At 41.0% G+C, this 22,890-nt stretch overlaps 1 protein-coding gene across 2 annotated transcripts in view; it reads left to right on the top strand.

Moving 5' to 3' along the window:
* MYO3A (myosin IIIA) overlaps positions 1-20,433 on the top strand; it is a 285,335-nt gene extending 264,902 nt beyond the window's left edge. Inside the window, exons 33-35 of one of the 2 annotated variants that reach the window (XM_073629787.1) lie at positions 5,220-5,260; positions 11,109-11,240; positions 20,009-20,433. In XM_073629787.1, coding sequence (XP_073485888.1) covers positions 5,220-5,260; positions 11,109-11,240; positions 20,009-20,123 — 288 coding nt within the window. In that variant the 3' untranslated portion in view covers positions 20,124-20,433. The remainder of the gene's footprint in view (positions 1-5,219; positions 5,261-11,108; positions 11,241-20,008) is intronic. The other variant, XM_073629788.1, reaches the window with a different exon arrangement.
* The last annotated feature ends 2,457 nt before the right edge of the window (positions 20,434-22,890 follow it).

Genomic DNA, 22,890 nt, shown 5'->3' on the forward strand with positions numbered 1-22,890 from the left:
TTCCTGCTTGATCCCAAGTAGTCTGGGCAATTAGGGGGTTGCAGCTGGGTGTCCTTCCCTTAGTACACTTTGAAGGCATACAAGTAACCTGTGACTCGGTCACATAATTTGTATACCTTCACCCCATAGCGGGCCCTTTTACTGGGAATATATTGTTTTATTTTAAGCCTGCCACTAAACTTAACAAGGGACTCATCCACACATATGTTTTTGTCCGGGGTAAACAGCAGGGGGAATAGTGCAGAAAAATTATTTAAAAGTGGCCGAATTTTGAAAAGTCTGTCATAGTTTGGGTCATTTCGGGGAGGGCACTGGGTATTGTCGTTGAAATGAAGAAACCTCAATATCATGAGGTATCTGTTTCTGGGCATTACCTTGGAGTATACTGGCATGTGTTGGAGGGGATGGGTTGACCAATAGGACAGCAAAGTGTTTTTTTTTGTGAGTCCCATATTAAATGTGAGCCCTAAAAAAACCTTCAACTCCTCCACCGTTAGGTCTCTCCACTCATAGGGACGGGCATAGTAGGACGTTGGATTATTCGAAATGAATTGCTGTGCATAAAGGTTGCACTGGGCCACAATATTTGACAGCATGTCCTCTGTAAAAAATAAATTAAAAAAATCTATTGGGGAAAAATTCTCCGTGTTCACCTGGACTCCTGCCTGGGCAGTGAAAGGGGGAATGTTGGCTTCTCCTGAATTAGGAGGAAGCCACAAGGGGTTCTGCAGGGCATAGGGAAGGCTGGCTTGGGTCCTTGGCCTTTCTTGCCGAGGCACTGCGGTGCTGGTGGATGGCACTGCGGTGCTGGTGGATGGGACTGCGGTGCTGGTGGATGGGACTGACGTGCTGGTGGATGGGACTGCGGTGCTGGTGGATGGGACTGCGGTGCTGGTGGATGGCACTGCGGTGCTGGTAGATGCCACTGCCTCCCCACCAGAACGCCTTCGTTTGGCGGGCCGAATCTCTTCCTCCTCTGAGTCACTCAGTGTTCCACTACTGAGGACTGGCTCATAATTTATGTCCGACTCAGAATCGGAGTCGGAAAGGGAATCCGAAAAAGAGAGCTCCCCGTTGCTCTCGTCGGCCTGGGACAGTATTTGGTACGCCTCCTCGGTGGAAAATCTTCTTTTGGACATGGTTGCTAAGCCTGCACTGATGGGCACTGATAAGGTGGCACTGATGAGCACAGATGGGCATGGAGGTGGCACAGAGGGGCACTGATGAGGTGGAACAGATGTGCACTGATGAGGTGGAACAGATGTGCACTAATGAGGTGGAACAGATGTGCAGATGTGCACTGATGAGGTGGCACTGGTGGGCACTGATGAGGTGGCACAGGTGGGCACTGATGAGGCGGCACAGGTGGGCACTGATGAGGTGGAACAGATGTGCACTGAGATGGCACAGATGTGCACTGATGAGGTAGCACAGATGTGCACTGATGAGGTGGCACAGCTGGGCACTGATGGGACGGCACAGATGGGGTGGCACAGATGGGGCGGCACAGATGGGGCGGCACAGATGGGGCGGCACAGATGGAGCAGCACAGATGGGCACTGATGAGGCGGCACAGATGGGCACTGATTGCACAGATGTGCACTGAGGCAGCACAGATGGGCACTGATTGGCACAGGTGGGCACTGATGAGGTGGCACAGGTGGGCACTGATGTGGTGGCACAGGTGGGCACTGATTGTGCAGATGTGCAGCTGGACACTGATCACCGCTGGGCAGACAGGTGGGCACCGATTGGCACAGGTGGGCACCAATTGGCACAGGTGGGCACCGATTGGCACTGTACAGATGGGGCACTGTACTGATGGGGCACTGTAATGATGGGCACTGTAATGATGGGCACTGTGGGCACTGTAGGCACAGTAAAATGCAGAGTAAACACTCACAGATGGCTTACAGATCTCTCTCTCCTCACACGCTGTCTCTGTGCGAGGAGAGAGAGCCGGCAATAAGAGATGATCTCAATTGTTTACATTTCAGACCATCAATCATTGGAGGCAGCGATCGCGCTGTAAACGGCCGCTGTGATTGGTCGTTTACAGCGATCTGTGATTGGCTATGTCCAAGGGACACGGCCAACACAGAATCTCCCCGTTGCGCACTCATGAGCGCGCGCGGGGAGCGAGGAAAGGGGAGGCCGTCATATGACGGCTTCCTAGGAATTGACATCCGCGCTGAAGCCATCATTCGACTACGGCCGGATGTCAGGAGGTTAAACCTTGAATCCTAAAATAACCAGACTGTCTGTAACTTTGGATCTTTATTACAATGAACAGGTGGTGGCCATATAAGAATAGGATATACACGTGCATGTATGGTATGGTGAAACTAGAAATAAACAGATAAATGAACATATATAAGAATTACATGAACATAAACAAATGTCTACTAGGTATACAGGTAAACTATCTTTAGCATACCAGCGATGCTGCCTTAGAAGGATCAGGATTTTCCTCTGAAACATGTGGTGCAGGCTTAGCTGGCTCCAAGCAGTCTGTCCCAATGGAAATTATGAAAGAGTTGTAATAGGAAGTGGAGCTAGTTCCTAGTAATATGACAGGAAATGTGTATTAACCATAGAACACCGCCCATCAATAGTCTTTTGTTAAGAGTGGCATCTAGTGGACAATGTTGGTATTGCAAGTCCAGAAGATATTATTTTTTCCTTATAGGCTGAAGGCATGACAGAACCCCTTCTAAAAATTCCTCTATCTACTCATGATACATTAGTGTGATGATGATCAATGGGAAGAATGCTCCTTACACTTGTGTTCATTGGGAAAAATTCCCCCCTTATTGGTAGCTCTACAGATCAACGGTGTCAGTGGGAACTTATCTGAAGCAGAAATTGCTAATTGCTCAAGGAACCCCTAGCAACCTGTGGAGGAACCCTAGGGATCCATGGAACCCTGGTTAAGAAACTCTGATATAAGGATTAGATCACACTGTAGAAGCAAGTTACAGGCATACATACAATTCCTAAAAGAAACTTGTCATGACAGATATGTATATAGGCCGTCATTGTTGCCTTCCGAAATTACTAGTAGCCTGACCGTCAGACTGATACAGTGGAGTCTAATTTTTTCACTGGTTTGGGGAAACTATGGAGATAATTAAATGTTTTTCCAACTTTTATTTTCTCCATGCTAGTTCTGTATCTCCGATTTAGGAGTATAGAAATCAGCCACAGCCAGGTGTAAGATAAGAACAGAATATAGGGCACACTAACCCAGTGCATTAAAAGTGGATAAAATGTAATACCATAAACAAGTATTGCACTCGCAAGTCTCATTAGATATGGTACATGTAGAGACTTGGAGAAGAGATCCAAACTATTCCCTTTGTGGCCTGGTGGTAGGCCTACCTGCCAGAGAGTAGTATCAGTTCAGTCACCAATGTAGCATGGAGGGCCCAACTAAAGTATCTTTACGGCCCAGCAGCAAATACCTTTGGTTAGCTGAGAGTTGCTAGACAATGTGTTTTAAGGTAGCCTCCCCCTTTGGCAAACCTATCTATCTAAAGAGATATACAGAATATAAATCTATTGGCAAAGTGGGAGGTCCGATTGGTAAGTTGCTGTTTATGATGTGTAAATTAGCTGTACTCAGAGGTGTAAATTTACAAACTTATGGGCTTGAGTACATGTGGGGACAACAGTAAAATTGCCAGCTTTTTTAAATACATAAGAAGCCATTATATCATACAGCATATATTATATATAAAACTTGTTGGTGGTGCACAAGGTTTTTGCACCTTATATTCTGTTTTTATTTCATACTTAGTTGTGGACCAAAGCCACTGATAAGGGGGTATAATTGGTCCTCCTGTATTGGGCTTGGGCCCCATTGGTTCAACAGGGGGGCCCAGGCGCACCCCCCCCTCCTCCCCACCGTTCCAATCACCCTGTGGCCCCCCATAGTAAACTGTGTTTACTATGCTTCAGTTTGTGCATGAACAGGGAGCCTCTGTACAGAGGTCTTCCTGTTTATTCATTCTGCCGTGCAGTGTCAGGTAGGCTGTACAGGGCCCCAACATTTCTAACAGCAGCCCTGTGGTGGAGCAGTCCTGTCTTTATGGTGCTGCAGGACCTGTCTTTAAGCTGGCAGTATTAATTAGTGAATTTTGATGGCTGAGAAGTTTTCCACCGTCAGAATACAATAGCTCAACAGGAGGAATCCCCCGTCCACATGAAGTGTGTGGATGGGGGAATTGAGTATTTTTTTTTTGTTCAACCTGCTGGTTAAACGATAAAAAAATAAACTGTGTATTTAGTGTAGTATCTCTACATTCATTGTTTGACACCACAGATTCGATGTCCACAAGCACCCACCGATTGCACAGGACACAGGCAGAACGACAATCTGCCTATGTAAACAAGGCAGATTGTCGTTCTGTCAGAAGGGAAGGCATTGATTCTGTTGCAGGAACATGGATCTTTGCCTTCCCCTAGTCCATGCACCTCCCCCACAGTGAGTAAGCACAACCTAGGTACACAGTTAACCCTTTGATCGCCCCTCATGTTAACCCCTTCCCAGTCAGTGTCATTGTTACATTGACACTGTATTAGTGTTACTGGTACCCAAAAAGTGTCAGTTAGGTGTCCGATTTGTCAGCCACAATATTGCAGTCCTGCTATAAGTCGCTGATCGTCGCAGTTACTAGTAAAAAAAATAAAATTAAAAAAGATATCCCATAGGTTGTAGACGCTATAACCAATACACTTATTGGGAATTGTTTTACCAAAAATATGTAGCAGAATACATATTGGCCTAAATTGAGAAATAAATTAGATTTTTTAAAATTTTTATTGGGCAAGTTTTATAGCAGAAAGTAAAATATATTGTTTTGTTTTTTTTTCAAAATTGTCGGCCTTTTTTTGTTTATAGTGCAAAAGATAAAAACCACAGAGGTGATCAAATACCACCAAAAGAAAGCTCTACTTGTGGGAGAAAAAAAAGACAAAAACCATATTTGGGTAGAGTGTTGCACGACCGCGCAATTGTCAGTTAAATTAACGCAATGCCGTATCGCAAAAAATGGCCTGGTCATGAAGGGGGGCAAACCTTCCAGAGGGCAAGTGGTTAAACCAACACTGTCACTTTGCTGTGATTTGTTCCAAATGTTATGTGCTAAGCATAAAAACATTTTCATCTGATAAGATTATAATTTTTATAAAATAATGCATATTTATTATTTTCATAGTTGCCCTATGTAGATGAAAAGAGAAAACCAAGAAAAGAAAGGTGAGTTAATGCTTCCAGTTAATCCCAAGAAAATGTCTTTAATTTCTTTCATTTTTTTTGGCATTTGTTTCACAATGCTGAATCGTGGACTTTCACATTTTAATTATACACTTCTGTATTTCTGTATTTCTTTCTCTTGTACATTTTCCCAGGTTATCTCCAAATATAGCTCATATATTAGCCACAGTTTGTGTTTTTGTAAATAATTACACATGATTGAAGGGTTTAGCATTTAAATGTATATAATTGTTTTATTTTAAATCTTTTTTATTCCCAAAGCTAGATGTAGATTCATGTATTATATTTGTTCCACCCACACATGTGAAGATCAATTTCTGGTCAGCCAATATTATTACCGCTGGAATATGTTTATATTCTTTCCCATAGCGGTCGCCACTTTTGAAGGATAGAGGGAACCTACAACCCCTTGTAAGCAACAGTTGAGTGTTTTTTTCCTGAGTGACACGGTCTCATTGTCTTACTATTGGTGTATTTGTTTTAAATGCAGCTGTTTTGGTGCAAAAATATTTAGTGTATCTAAATGCAAAACTTTTTTTTACTTAGGATAAATTAAGAAGCAGGTAAAACTAGGCTTTAGCTTGAGTTCAGTCTGAACCCATGTTCGGCTGGACCTGGAAGAAAGTTGTCAGTGCAGGCCCAATCTGCAGCGGCCAAGTCATTCATGGCTGTGGCTTCAAAGTCACAAAAAGGTGGGGATGTTCATAACATAATTGACTAATATAGCCACATTGCCATATTAGGTCTATGTCATTGATCTAACATAATGTTGAACCGAACCCAAGCTCATCCCTTGTTAAAACCCCTATCAGGTTTTTTATTTTTCCCAATGGAGAGAAAGTGTCCCCCTTAAGATATCCTCCCTTTATATGTTCTGGTGGCAACTCAAATTTTTCGATGTCCCCTGTGGACAATGGTCAACAGGTCAAACAGAGAGAGTGAATCTCCTAACATGGGCACACAGCAATGAGAACCTGACAGGGGTTCTAACCTCCCCAACATTAACCTCGGCCTGCATACACCATAGAGAACTAGAAAAAGGTGGAGTAGTTGCCCATGCAAGCCAATCATATTGCAGATCTCCTCATGCTCAGGTTTTCTTAGTTCCAGGTTTTATAAATAAGCCCCTGTTTGTTCTCTTCCCTACATTCATTGCTGTATTATAGGCTTTATTAAGGCCACAAATATTAATATAACATTCCAAATGTGGAAATGCATACAAGTCAGTCAAAATTAATAGCAATTAAAACTGATAACGGTTCATACCTTTTGTACTTTCCAATAAATCTGCATGTCAGTTACATAGATTATATCACCTTAAAGACCACCTTAAAGCTCAAATACAGGTCATCCACATCGTCTAGTGCCAAACTTACCTGAAGAGGTTTGTAATTTTGTTCCACCAGTCTTGGGATCCACACAGCCACATAACATAGCCAGGTCAGGGACCAGACTTTTCTCCACTACACCTAAGCAAAAACGCTTGGTCACTGAACCCACCGTCAGCCTGCTGATTGGACAATATAGTTGCATCACTACACTGGTAAGATCCTCACTTTGCTTCCTTCTTTGGTCAGGACCCAGTTTTAGCCTCGCTGTTCAAGGGATTACAAAAAGAGAATATAAGGACAGGTTCAGGTACTTTTGCTGGCTACTTTTCAGAAAAAAAAATGGATGGATAATGTACAGTATATAGCGCTAACCCTGAAGGGGCGACTGAGAATATGCCCAGGTCTACATTGTCAGTACAAAGGCTGCCAACCACAGGGACAGTTCCATGCACACTGACAACACAGACTCAGTCTAGTAGATGTCTTTTTGTGGATTTTATTTGCAGAACCTTGAACAGGAGGGGATTTAAGGGTTTATGATACTTCAATAGGATATCAAAAATCAACATGAGGACAAATAATTCACAAAATCCTCTTGAATCGGACTTGACAGGAGATAATAGGGAATGACCAGTAAATCTAGGACTCAGTTCCCTCTAGTGCATGCACACCTGAGGGTCCTAAGCCAGGTCTTAATCACAATGTCCCAGGAGTTGTCTAACACGCAGCTTCCAAATGACACTCTTCAGTGCAGGAGACAAAAGATCTTTCTTCAGGTCAGACTCCAAGATGATTCCCTCCAGCAAAAATTGTTTTAAGATGTCTTTTCCAGGCTCTCAGCCCAGCACCTGTTAAGGCCCAAAGTACAACTCTTGGCTCACTAGCTGCTTACCAGGGGCAGGAGCCCTAGGAGAAAAGGACCTCCCCCCCAGCAGAGGAAGACCACTCTGCCCAGGCCTTCCAAACATTTATTGCCTCTCTGGCCATCTTCTGGGCACCTCTCCCTAAGGATTGGCTGAGGTGTTAAAAATATTTATAACATTCATAATATCCTCCCATTCTACGTCCTGGAAGCTTCTTCCAGAGGCAGACTGGAGCAATCAACCACCAATCTTCCCACCAGTTAAAGTTAAATTGTGATCTTTTAGATCTACCTAGATCTTAGCTTTTAATATACATGTGTTAATTTAAAGAAGAAATGTAAAAAAAAAATAATAATTTTTTTTTTATTACAGATATATAGTAGTTAAAGCGGAGTTACAGTCTCTTAAGTGAAAATTAAACGACAGAAGCTACAAAAACTGTAGCTGCTGGCTTTTAATAAACAGCCCTTCACCTGTACCATGATACAGCAGTGTAGTCACCCCAGCTTTTCTCCCTGTGTCCTTCCTTGGCGGTGCCGGCATCTTTACTATGGGCACCCAGCTGTGACAGCTTGCAGCTTCTCAGACGGGCGCCCATTGCACATGCACATGCTCTGTGACTGGTCCTGAAGTCTTCTGGGACCTGTCATGTGTCCCAAAGGAGTTTGGGAGGGAGAGGGAAGGAGAACATGCGCTTCTGATCACCTAAGGTGATCAGAACGGAAGTGGGAGTGGGTATCTGTCAAAATCGGGTACCCGCTTCCCTCAATTTCACAAACAGGAGCTGGGGAGGAGGCCTTAAAGCGTAACTTCACCTTTTGTGTGGAGCTCCGCTTTAAAAAAATATATTTACTCTAAAGCGGGGCAGAGGTGCAGGTACTCCCCCTTTCCTAGTCACCCCTTGTCTCCGCCCCCCCTACCCTTGAGCATGTCTCTTGGTACCACTCCCTACCCACCTCCCAGAACTGCCCCCTTTTAGAGAATACAGGACCGAGTATCATTTATTATTTTGTGCTAGGTAATTTGTATGGAATTAATTATAACAAGAAAATCAGTAAAATAGATCCCCTGCAACATAACAGACCCCACCACCAACAATAGATCCCCCAGCAACAATAGATGCCCTTACGAAAACAATAGATTCACTTCAGCAACAACAGACCCCCCTCCAAGAAAAAAATATATCTCCTAGCAGCCAACATTAATAGACCCTTCAGCAGCCAGCAACAATAGACCTCTCACTTAACAGTATAACCTCCCCAGCAACAATGGATCCCTCCCTTAACAGTAGCATTCCCCCCCCAGCAACAATAGATCCCCCACCAGCAACAACAGACCCTCCCAACTATAAACCCCTTCCAGCATCAATAGACCCTCCAGCATATCCCAGCACCCCCTGCCATTACGTACATTCAATGCTAGAGGTGCCGGAACTGCGTTCCCCCGTGTTCCCGCTGAAAAAAAGCCCTGCTCTAAAGAAGAAATAATGACCTAATTGTTCTTTTGCTGCTCCTTCACTGTTTTTTCATAGGCTGAGGCAGGAAGGTGACCCAATTATTTTCCTCAACTATAGTAACAAATTGGCAGGTCACCAAAATGGCATTGTGAATTGGGATTGTACAGGAGGAGATGCAAATCTCAGTATTGGTTGGACAAAATTGCAAATTGTTTGGAAGGTAAAACAGCTTCAAATATATATCTCCTTGCTTAAATGGACTTTGGCTTTCAGGCTGGGTTCACACTGCTGTGATGTTAGCACATGGGTGTTAGCGCGATTTATGCCATGAGTCAACGTACATTGTGTTAAGGCAGTCCATTTATTTCAATGGGCTGCCTAATCCATAACAACACACCAAAACATTTAGCATTTTCAGTAGCGTAAAGCATGTTAGCGTTAAGAACCTGGTGCATTGGGTTACATTACTGCAGCTCACCAGTGTGAACAGTTTCTAAATACCAGTATACAATTCTATATTTCTATTGTGGTTATCCCCAAACACGTTTTAAAGCACACGGTTTGTATAAGAAGAGTGCTCTTTATGTATTATGTACACAAGTTGCATAATGGCATGTGCGTTTTCAAGGTAACTACAAAATTAACTGTCAAAATCAAATTATGTACACTATATTACCAAAAATTTTGGGACGCCTGCCTTTACACGCACTTTAGTGGCATCTCAGTCTTAGTCCGTCTGGGAAGGCTGTCCACAAGGTTTAGGAGTGTGTCTATGGGAATGTTTGGCCATTCTTCCAGAAGCGTATTTGTGAGGTCAGGCACTGATGTTGGATGAAAAGGTCTGGCTCGCATTCCCTGCTCGGATTCATCCCAAAGGTGTTCTATCGGGTTGAGGTCAGGATCAGGTCACAAATGAGCTTATGGAAAAATGGTCAAACATTCCCATAGACACACTCCTAAACCTTATGGATAACCTTCCCAGAAAAGTTGAAGCTGTTATAGCTGCAAAGGGTGGGCCAACTCAGTACTGAACCCTATGGATTAAGAGTGGGATGCCATTAAAGTTCATGTGTGTGTAAAGGCAGGAGTCCCAATACTTTTTTCACAAATTTGTTTCTATTAGTATATTTTCAATTCAGAGGACAACCACATTTGGGGGTCTCCAATATTTATCTTACTTTTGGAAACGCCCCAAATAGACGGTGGAACCGGTTGAATCTCGATAGGGTAAGGCTGATTTATGGCCAATCATTACCCACTAGAGAACACCGGACGCTATTAAGGAGGAGTTGACAACCCTCTTCCTTCTGTCTTTTTGCTTTAATAGGCGTCCCAATACTTTTGGTAATATAGTGTAAGTAAACAGCATTGCATTTTGAGACTTTAGTACAGGATTGTGCAACTGATAAATGGGAAGTGCTTACCCAAAACAGTTGCTATACTTATACTGCCTATTCTCTAAAATTTGCTTTGCTGGCACTCTATGCTGCTTATTCTTGTCTTCTAGCCCAGGCTGCATAGTGGACTGCTGAATGATCTTAGTTCCCACTTTCTCTGTCAGTTAAAATATCACACTAAAAGTATTTAAGGGAACTTGTCACATCAGCGATCTCAGCTGAGATCCCTAATCAGTGCTGGAGGCTATCATTCTCAGACTTCCAGATGTGGTGCTATTTCAGGGCAGGCCCATCACCGCGCTTTGATCTGCATCCCTGCCGATGACTGCTGACCAGCAGAAATCTATCTGTTGTCAGTCAGTAAGGTAGGAGACCATTGCTTCTCAATGCTTCTATCCAGTCCCTCTCACCCAAAGTGTTAAAGAGGAATGTGTTCACAGAACAGATTGAATTGAACATAAAGGCCACTGTTTAATTATTCTGCACAGCTAATCCCTGGTTTTGTCAATGTCCCCAAAGCTACATATTGTAGCAGATTCAGCCTAAAGAATATAAGGATTATAAAAAATCTAAAATCGTATGAAGATGCAAACCTTTCTCTGTCTTATATGTTCATGTCTGAACATTCTCCATCTACCTTACCTCTCCCACCAAACAGTCAGTTTTTTTTTTCAATGCCAGGAGCTCTTTAATCTTCATGTCTGATCATTCTCTGAAATGTTTAGCTGATTTCTAGAGCTCTCTTGGTAAAACGGACAAAAGGTAATTTTCTTTTCTTCACAGTCAAGGCAAAACACTGGAATCAGAAGATTATTATAACGAAATTTATTCCAACCACTCAGTGTCAATAAATAAGCCCAAAACATATGATGGGTTTTCTGCTATGGAGTTTTCCATCCTAGTTCCAAATGAAAGGTAATGAATGCTTTCCTTTCATGAAGCAGATTGACAGTGGATGCCACTATGACTACATTCTGATCGGACACAAAAGTGTGAGAACATAAACAATAGTAATGTAATGATACAATGATCCGAATGATGAGTAATGATCCGAATGTATGAAAATTGGTGGTAGCATTGTTATTAACAAGGCAGGTTTCTAGCCAGGTGGGAGCAGTGCGATGGCATTGGGGGCACTTACAGTGGAGGCAAACTAAACACAACATTATTACTTAACATTTGTGAAATATATACTATACAGGTACATTTCTCATATGTTTCCTTACACTTTATAAAAAACTTTACTTATAATTTGGCTTCTTAAAATTAGTTTATATAATTTAAAGGAAAAGGGTAGTGGTTTTGGATCAATTTTGTTTTAATTTTTAAAGTTTACACTTGTTTAAAAAAAATTAAAGTGTAACCATGAGCAAAAAAAAAAAGACATATATGTTGTTGTTTGTCACCAGCATTAAACAGCAGTTTTTGGTTTTTTTTTCAACCCGTTACTTTCCAGTAGGTCTAGTATTTTTCCACTTCCTGTAATAGGGTGACAATGCTGTTTTTTTCACAATGAAAACATGAAGCAGAATTATCACCCTATGTATAGGTTGGTCTTAGATGGACATAATGGACCTTTGGTAAGAAAGTAAAAACTGAAAGTGGTACCAAACCTTCACCAATGGCGGTGCCATCTTAGCCTTTATTTAGTTGCCATGGAATTACACATCTGGTGAGCTCTGACACCAGCCATTTGAGGGCTTGAAATGTCAGTTGAGAACAGACAATTGAGACAATTATCACCAAGGCGTACCTTGAATGAAGCCTACACTGTGCATGCATCAATAGGCAGCATTTAAATGAAGATGCTGCAGAAAACAACACTGGTTTGTTAGTTGTTGAATATTTATAACTTTCTTCTGGGAATTAGTTAAATCTGTGAGTTTAGTTTCACTTTTAAAACTCTGAACCCCTAAAACTACCTTTTTTGTTGGACAGCTTAGCTTGTTAAAATAGGTTTAAATAATCTGCAGGCTGGAAAAACAGGAGATAAAATGGTTACAAAGGAATTTAGAAACAAAGCTGCAGTATTAATGCTAACGTCCATAGTGACATTTGAAACATATGTTTGCTATCTGCAGCCTTCGGGGGAAGTTAAAGTGGGAGTCCGGCGACCAATCTTTTTTTTTTTTTTGGTCATTGAGACACTTTGCTAACCCCAAAATAATACTCACAGTTTGGGTGTAATATTTCTGCCTCTGTCTGTTTTTGTACTGAAGAATAACTTAAAAAATGTGATGCTGGCTGTTTCCATCTTGCTTGTGGGCATGTGAAGCCCACAAGCATTGATTTCCTGGATGCGGTGAACGCTGTTCATTCACAGCTTGTTCACGTGCATGATCATTGTTCCCGCACTGAATCTTGGGAAGCCTGACACTAAGCTCCCAGGAGACAGTGTGGCGCCGGGGAAAGGCAGTAAACACGCCTACTCCCATGGGAGGAGAGACAGGAAGTGCCACAATAAAGTACAATATAAAGGTAATTACAGCGATAAAAAAAAATTTTCGTGTGACATTTGAATATCTATGCAATTAACTGAAGGGGGTAAGATTAAGTTAAAAATTTGAGTGGAACCCCGCTTTAACAAAGAGTGGTGCAGGCTCTATTTCTGTAGGACTCGACTAACCTGGTAAGATGGAGCAGTTCCTGCCCCCAAATTAACAAAAGCAGGCCTTTGTTAATGAGCACTGATCTGCTCCCTGTTGTATGCTGTGTCTGTGTCAGACACAGCACAGAACAGTACAGCTGGAGCTGCATGCTCTGATCTCTCTGCCCCTACCCCCCTCCACTGCTCAGCTGCTATTGAAAACTTCTGTTATCTCTTAGGTGCAGAACCCACAACAGTTTCAACTTCACTTTTAAATAGAAACTGGCATAGGTGGCAGAAATAGACCTAGATTTATCTGCTTTGTTAATGTACCGGATGCAGCTTGCACTAGTTTCCTCCACCATGGATAATGGAGCAGGAAGCCTTGTCTTTCAAATAAACATTTAAGACCTATTTTCACCATAGCACATGCATTAGCATGCGCATAACACGTATGCACTGGCATGTGTTTTGAACTTGTGCTATGATGAGCTGTAATGCGTTTTTTGGTCTTTACTACCCATTTTTTTTAACTGAGTACATTTAACCTGGCATTTTGTGATGTATTACAGGACATTAAAATGCACTGCTCAAAATTGCAACATGTTCTAGTTTTTTTTTTTCTTGCAGTGCACAGCATTATAGTACATTGGTGTAAACTGAAACCATAATACATTGGCCAATTTGCCTTCTTCCATTGGGACTACTTGGCCAAACACGGCCTTATGAAGCCCAATGCTGTTGGTTTGAAGAAGCCCTTAACCTCCCTGGTGATATGATTATGCCAGATTTTTGATGCTGAACGCGGTACAATGTTTTGCATAGAAATTTGGCTTTTTATATTGTAGGCCTGTAATTCTTAGGAATAACTCGCTTAAATCTGTCCAAACAAGAGTCTAGTAGACATCCCGGGTATGATAAAGTTTGAAACACGAAATCATAAATTATAATATAATAAATAACTATAAATAATAACAAATAATAATAAAATGTATTCAATTATGTAATTAAATCAAAAACACAGAAATTTGCTTGGTTGCAGAATTGTCGCTGTCATTACTTTAAGTGTTTAATGAGGAATTTCCCCACAAATCACTATCGCTCAGTTCTGCAAGTGATTCTAATTTATTATTGCTGTTTTCTAGCTGGTCTAAAACCGCTTTTGACGTAAAGGGACACTTTTTGGTTGCTATGGACAATATCAAGTTTCCAGGCAGAAAGAACAGTATTTATAATATAAAAGTGCATGCAGGGCACTGGACAAAGCATTAGGGACAAAAGGGATGTGAAATAATTTGATACAGTAATGTAATTTGTAAGATTACAGTGTACTGTATGTGTTTTTCACTTTTTGAATTTGGCGCCGTGCTCCATTCCCGTGCGTCACACTCGCATGGAACGGAGCCCGGCACTGTGATAGATCGAGCGGAGGATGGCTCGCACACACAGTGGTGAGACATCGCAGGATCCTGGAGACTAGGTAAGTAACTTTGCCTGGATCCTGCGATGCGATCCCGAGTGTGGCTTGGGTTACCGCTTTTGGTAGTGAAAATTCACCCCGAGCCACACTCGGGAATACTGCCAGGGAGGTTAATGTATGATGGAAGATCAGATTGAGTTTGCTATAGAGACAAAACTTTCTTTATAGATCAGTTTGTTTGAAAGTAACTCAGAATTAGCCTTCTGTTAAGGGAAGCGTCATTGTACTGATGACTCTTTAACTTTCTTCAGCAAAAAAAAAAACCTCTGACCAATTAAAGGCAATAGGGGAGATTTCCTAAAACTGGAGCACTCAGAATCTGGTGCAGCTGTGCATAGTAACCAAGCAGCTTGTTCAATTAGGCTTTGACAATAAAACCAGGAAGTTGATTGGTTTCTATGCAGAGCTACACCAGCTTTTACACGCTCCAGTTTTATTAAATCTCCCCAATATGTTCAAAACCATTATGTCATTTTTAATAATTGTAGTCACACAATTATACACGTATATCACTGTTTTATTAAAAGACACAGTTTTCAAATTTTTTCCTTTAATGTTGTACTATTTGGCAAGGTCATAGCCTCAGTGATCATGCTGGTGCCATGAGGCCTAGAAGCTGCCTTGTTTCTAACATTTTGGTTCTCTATTAAAACAAATAAAAATGCCCAACTTACCTCCATAGGTGGCACATTTCATAAATCTCAGTGGGTTCCTAGCCTTTCTTAGCAATGAACTTGTCTTGTAGTGGCTGGAGTATATGGTCAGGACCTTACATAATCAGTAATCTCTGTATGCATCCAACAGCCGAGGACTTAATAACGAGACATGCATCCCTACAGGGGTAATTTGGGGCATTTTGTTTTATTAATATTATCCTAAAGCTTATACATTTCTGTAAGGCATAAAGTATCTAATGATGCAGGGCAGAGCCGGATTGAAAAACTAGTTGTAGCTAGGCAACCCACTTGTGGTATCAAAACCAAAAACATGCTTGGCTCTGCAGATTTATTGGATTAGCTTTTCTTGTAATTTAACTCTTCATCTTGTAAAGAGAAATTTTATTCATGCATTTTCAATATTGAAAAAAAGCAAAAGGTAACCACAGTATTAGTGCAACTTGTGATTATTAGAAAACGTTGACCATACTCTACAGATATCTAAAGTGCAACTAACTGTGAATCCGGCCCTGCTAAAGCTGAAGATCTATAGATCGCAAGTCCTCAGCTTCTGTCAGCTCATGATTCCCATTCCTTCAAGGACCAGCAAGCCACATTAGAAGCTGCTTGTATCAGTATTTTTATCAGTTTCCAAATGTCTTTCTCAAATGTCTTTCAAAAGCCCAACTATTGGCTGGGGGAAAAAATGGACAGTTCTTTGGGTCATGTCACCAAGGAGAGCCTTTCAAATACCTCTGTGGAATTGCCCTCTCATTGGCTTTGTTATGACATTGCTGAATCCTGCTAACTTAGGGCGCTGCCAGGGAGCGAGATCTTGTTGGCCCAGCTAGTGGGGAAGTGATTACATAGAAACAGGTAAGTGGTTTTTGAGTAATCTTTTTTGCAGGCCCTATGTACTGACAATCCAGTATATAAAGCCCTAAGGACTCATTTTGCCTCATACGTTCTGTATGTATTTTCCAGGGGAAGAGATGACTTTCTGTATAGTTGTATATATGGAAATGCATATAAAATGCATGCATGGGCATATTAAATGCAGTACATATTGCAACCTGTATTTACCAAAATTTAAAGTACATTTAAAAAAACAATATCTTGAGGAAATGCTCTATTCTAAAACTCAAAAATATAATTCCTACCATTAAAAATAGGGGGAACGGAACTATTCTTGTGTTTTTGTGCAGTGTGTAAATAAACCCTAAGTTTTGAAAATGCTGTCAATGGGGATGAAAAGGGTACCTGCACTGAGAGAATACGGACACTGCCAGTTGCTGACCCATTCGGCTGAAAGAGCTGGTTGTACGACTGTCAACCTGGTCCCATGGCTTTAACATTATGTCAGACACTAACTAGGAATGAAAATGTAGTAAGTATGTATACAGCCAGATAACTAGTATTTTTACAAGGAGATGAACAATGGAGACCCCCTGTATTTCTCTCAGTACAGATTCCTTCATTTTAAAGCTGAACACTGGGCAGATATAAAGGACACAGAAAACACAACTCTGTATTCATTAATACATCATTATGTTTTTAAATGCAACCAGTGTAAGTACATAAATGTTATCTGGGATCAGTCCTTTGCAGTCCCTGTACAGAAGGGCTCAGAGAGGGAGAAGCAAAACCAGGAGCCAGTCAGTTGTGCTGCAGTGCATGGAGCATGCTGATAGCAGAAGAGAGCAGAGAAGAACCATTTAAAATCCCAGTACTGAATAGTCAAAATTGCAAATTCTTTGGCAAAAATGGATATGTATTTCTTCTGTGTTTAGCTGCGGTTTGCCTGGAGTTCAGCTTGAATGAAATTATGTAAACTAGTCAGCCAGCCAGCCAGCCATTGAATTTATTCTGAAAGGCTACCTGAGCCACCTCATAGAGCTGATAGTCACAAGGTTTACAATGAACTAAAATAGAGCGGATAATCATTTTAGAATGATCTTAAACCATAATGCTTTGCTTTTTAGTTTTCCATATTCTGTGCATTAGAAGTTTTTATTCATGTAAATGCGGAATAATGTATACTTAGGATACACAGCATTGGTTTTAAAAATAATTCATAGGCTTAATCTGCCTCTGGTACTTATGTAAACTTTTCAATTTTACTTTCTTTCATGCTGCTAATTTGAAATACACATTTTAGATTTAAAGAAATATATTCCCATCTACTGCTGTTAAACACACTATATTAAAGCATATGTCAAGCTTCTTGTTTGATGAACTATTCAGCAGGACAAAAAGTAAGGGTACATCTCTGTAACAGAGCCCCACTCCAACAGGCCTTCTAATTCTTCCCCACTCTATCAAAAAGTTTTGGCTGGACATATACAATTGTATATCCTTGTTGAATTAATGAAACACAGTATCGGAGCTTGGGTATATATATATATTTTTTGCATCTGAATGCAGCCCTATTAAAATGCATGCGTTCAAACACAAAGTGTAGCAGGGACTACGCTTGACCCACTTTGCCTACAACATACATAAATCTCAATAGGGCTTGCTGCCTCCAAGGAAAGGCAGAACAAAGCAGGTCAAATGCAGCCTAAAATTGGTCATCCACACTGTACAATAACGCTTGCCATACACTGATCACAATTCTGCTGGTCCAGCAGAGATGACTTAAAGTGTTACTAAACCCAGAACCCTGCATTCACTATATCTGGTCATCCACAGTACACAGAACATGGAAATGCAATTATTTAGTAAAATTAAACTGCTAAATACCTTTTCTCATTAGCAGTATATAGCAGTCTTGTGACTTCTATGAGTGTCTGGTTAAAGCTTGTAGGAGGAGTTTTCATTCTGCACTGACTGTCCTATCAGGATGCAGGGCCCCTGACCCTCTGTCTGGACAGTGCTGATTGGCCCTGTGTTGATCACATGCACCCTCTCAAGAAGATAAAAAACTAGCAATACACACCAAACTGAGAATATGCAGCCTGTCCCCTGGCACTGTATTATCAGGAAATATATTGGGGACAGTAGAAGAAGGAGAGAATCAGAGAAGCCAGGATCAAACAGCCTTTTTACACAATGCAGAGGATTAACCCCTTAGGTTCCACAGTGAGTATAACAAGTATGCTTTACTGCATATACACACTGATTTTATTGTGGGTTTAGTAACACTTTAAATGGATATATGTTGACTTGCAATTAAAGTGCACTTCAGAAAAAAAGAGCAAAAAGACTAATGCTCTACTTAGGTCAGGGGTTAAGTTATGTGCAGGTATAATGTGGTTAAGTTTAGTGCCGAGGATAAGGCAGGCCATAGACGGGGGGGCGGCGGAAGCCGTATTTATTGCTAGTGGCTATAGACACTGGCTATAATTGCAAGTGGATCCAGCAGGCTGGTTGTACCCAAGTTGATCGATAGATTAACTTGGTACATTCAGCCTGCCCACACACAGTTCAAATCTTGGCCTGTTCCTGCTGAACCGGCCAAGATTCGAACCGTCTATGGCTGGTCTTAATTAAGTGTTGGGAGATTGAAATAATAAGGACTCCCATCAGGCATTTGAGGACCTGCAAGACTTACACTTGTTTTCAACACTGAGGGCTCCATCCAAAATAAAATATTTACAGGTCAGTTATATACCCTGCCACAACTTTGCAAGCCAATCTAATGAGTAAAAAATAGGGACTTTCAGTTCCATGGTTACGAGGATGTAACAACAGTTTTTGTCAATTCTTAAAAATTGTACCTGGGAGCAAATCGCAAAGAAAATGGCATTAAATCTGAGCTGAGCTCTTGGCATTCATAAAATTCTTAAAATATACCCCACCACCCCATGCCGGTAAAGGGTTTAGTGCCCTTCTGTTTCTAGGGCAAGAGATAACAGAGGAATCCCTAATCCGGGGGGACCCGCCACAGCCAGCCATCCCGTCTTCTTCTCTCCAGCTTTGGTAGGTGGACAAGCACAAAGCAGGACCACTGGTTTCTGGTAGTCCTGAATTGTACATGATGACTTTGGTGAGAGAGAAGGCCGGTCAGGGACCTGCAAGAAGAGCATCTTTGGTGCATCTTTGGTGCACTGACTGTAACAACCAACAGCATCTCGAAAGAAGACCACAGGACCCTAGATTAAGGCAAGTAATCCTCTGTTACCTCATTCCCTAGAGAAACAAGTTGTTTTTTTTTCACCAGCAGAAAGGGGGCATCTTAATAATGCATAGAGTTTTAAAATGCACGTAAGACAATATTATTTTTTCGTTTTGCAAAAAGTAGCGAAGGATTGGGCCCTTTGCCAAATTTTTATTTCTGTCTCTGCTGAAGAGATTTACCCCTATATTCCTAGTGACCATTGTCACTGAAAACGAAAGTGAGGGGAAAGCCAAAAATGTGTAGTTGTCATCAAGCAATAGGTGAGGGAAATTCCTTTGATGGAGAGCACTGTATCAGTGACAACTCCATTCACTTTGGAAAGATTTAATTTCCTATTCTTTCATCAGATTGAGAAGTGAAGGGATCTCTTTGCAGTTGAACACATGCCACATACTATAACTTAATAGGGTTTATTTTAAACCTTTAAAAAACACATTTTTGCTTTAAATACACTTTAAGTTACAAAATGGTTTGTGTAGCAATTATAAATGTTAAATCAATTTTTTTAACAAAGGAAAATTTTCCCATTAACTGACATCATCTATCTTCCTCTATTATTTCTGTAAAATACAGTCTCCAGTATTTCACCCCTGAACCCTCTCTGCAGATAGGCACGCACCATATTTCAGAAGTGTAGTGTAATTGATGTAAAATGAATCAAAGTGTTTCATACATTCTTCACTTTATAGATATAGGAGAAGTAAATGTTAGAATTCACAGAAAGTAAAAGCTTTCTGCTGTGTTATTTTTATCTTAGAAATTTTTTCATGGTAAGTAAAGCTTTGTTGATTCCTGCTGGCCTCTCTAAATAAATAAAAAATGACATATATTTTTCTCTAGACCTTCCATTGCAGATGGATCCCAGCAAGAGAATGAAATGGATGATAACCCATACGATTACAGAAAACTGCTTCGGAAAACATCTCAGCGTGAACGCCTTATCCATCATTTTTAAGAGAGATTTTTTTTTTTATTGATTGTTATTGCTAAAACATTGGAACATTTTTAGCACATATTCAATTTCCTTTCACTATAAATATTGTTTTGTTAAATAGCGATACATTAAATTTTATCTTTAGCTATGCAACATTACATTTATATACTGTGTGTTTTTCTTTTTTTTTTTTTTTTTTTTTTTTATAAAAGTGTAGTTTTCTACAGATTTTTTTCAAGACCAGTGCTGTATAAAGTTTTATAAGAATTGTGCTATGACTATTTATGCCATCAATTTTGTTTTCATTTGTCTAAAATGTACCTATTAAAGCGGAAATTATTTAAGCCAAACTGCTTTTGTGTCATTTGACATATTCAGAATTAAAGTGATTGTAAATGATCACCTTGTAAAACAACCCATTCAGTTTAGTTCAATCTTATTTTATTAAGAAAGGAGAGGTATACAATACACGAGTATATCGTACATTAACACATAGATAGAAACATATTCTAACACATTTCAATTTTGCTACCATAACATCCTATTGTATAGAGAATTTGTTAGCTTCAACTGAATTAATTTAGTATATAAACCTGTGTAGCCATAGCATCCATTATGACATATTGAGGGTTGGTGAGCACCACTATCCACTCAACGAGCTGTGTCTACCTATTATAAACATGCTAGGGCTTTTGTTATGGTGCTAAATGCAATTTCTCATAGGGGGGAACTCTATGTGGGTCGCAGAGTTCCCGTCTGTCAAGACTAGAGATTATGGTTTGGGTGTTCGTGTACTGACTGCATCATGTTAAAGAGAGGAGGGGCAATGATGGTGAAAATAGAGGGATCAAAGCAGTAGGTTAAGTAGATATTAAGAAGGAGACATTCAACCCATTCAGTTTAAAATAGAAATGAAAGGCAAAACATTTGTGTATAGATATAAAAAAAACATTATAAATATATATATTTCCCTTTTTTTATAAGGATTCATGTTCCCTTTGTTCTCAGCTGCATAAGAGCTGGGGGGAGGAGAAGCAATAGAACACTGGGAACACTGAACACTGAGCTTCCCAGTGAATGGCCATGCAGGGGAGGCATGTCAGGATAAGTTTGATCATTGGAGGAGAGTAGGCTGAGTTCCCAGCATAGCTAGAGAATTGACCATGCTGTGCTCTCCTGCTTAGTATGGTCACTTTTTAATAGGAAAGCAGAGGGACTGGCAGGAACACCAGGTATTTCACATAAAGGAAGCAATACAAAGAGAACAAGTACATGGTACAGCAGGCACATATCAGAAATATAAAGAACGCTTGTCAATTTTTTCTTGCTGTCTGTGCCCCCGTTAAGGAGATTCACTCTCTCTATTTATCCTGTTTACCATTAACAATGAAAGTAAAAGAAAATCCCAAATTTTGGGTTGTCCCCTAAAAAGTAATAGAGGGAATGCTAGTTCTGGTGACCTGGGGGTCCCCAAGAAATTCCCTTAATTTGCAGAGATTTCCTCTCACTCCCTGTTTGGCTAAGGGACAGGAAGTTAAGGGAAATCTGCGCAAAGGGACACAGATGAAAAAAAAATCTGACATTGGTTATAACCCTCCTGCCTATAGTTCTACTTTAAAGCTTCGCCCAAGGCTTTACTACAGGGAATGGTATAGCTGACAACGTTTTGTAATTCTTTGCAGACAGTCTTGTGATCCTGACATTTCTATCAGACCTTGTCAGATCCTTGACCTCCACTGCAGCAGCACAAGAGCTTGGTCAAGAGGATTGGTCAAAATTCTCCCAGAATACTCATTAACCAATGAAGAGGAGACAGCTCATTAATGAGATCATTACCTTGTTCATTTTTCTCTCTCCTACTGGCACTATGGGTTTGATTTACTAAATGCAAATAGACGGTGCACTTTGCAAAGTGCAGTTGGTTCAGAGCTTAGTAAATAAGGCAAAGCTTCACTTTGCAAAGAATACCCAATCACGTGCAAGGAAACCTAAAAGAAAACACATTTAGCTTGCACTCGATTGGATGATGGAAGTTAGCAGAGTTTCTGCTCATTTTCTAAGCTGAACTTTGCAAAGTGCACAATGTCTTTAGTAAATCAACCCCTATGTATATCATTAGTACATTTGCACTACAGTGGAATCTGATTGGTTCAGAGTGCTGCTTCTCCCCCTTACAGTTTCAGTGCTGTTAAACAGGTGATTACAGGAGGTCGCTATCGAGATTAAAGGAGTTGTAAACTCTCATGGTTTTTCACCTTAATATATTTTATGCATTAAGGTGAAAAACCTTCTGCACTGCAGCTGCCCCCCAGATCCCCCCTTTTTCTTACCTGAACCCGATCGTTCCAGGGATGGGAGTGAGCACAGCACCTCCAGCCACTGTCTCAGGTCCTCATTGGATAGATTGATAGCAGTAGGAGCCATTGGCTCCCACTGCTGTCAATCAAATCCAGTGACACGGGACCCGGGGTCGGAGCCGAGTCCTGCTGTCTGTGTCAATGGATGCAGCAGCAGGACGCGGGAGCTTGCCCGCACGATTACCTGCATGGAAAGCGGCTCTCCATGGGGGCACTCGATGAAGAGGAAGAGCCAGAAGTGCTGCTGGAGGACCCCAAAAGAGAAGGATCAGGGCTGCTCTGTGCAAAACCCTTGCACAGAGCAGGTAAGTATAACATGTTTGTTATGTAAAAAAAAACAAAAAAACGAACCTTTACAATCACTTTAAATCAGGTTTAACACTAATTACATTTAAAATACAGAAGTTCTTTTGCACTTTTTTTAACTCTAA

The sequence above is a fragment of the Aquarana catesbeiana genome, linkage group LG05 (assembly GCF_042186555.1).
Source record: "Aquarana catesbeiana isolate 2022-GZ linkage group LG05, ASM4218655v1, whole genome shotgun sequence".
Taxonomy (NCBI): domain Eukaryota; kingdom Metazoa; phylum Chordata; class Amphibia; order Anura; family Ranidae; genus Aquarana; species Aquarana catesbeiana.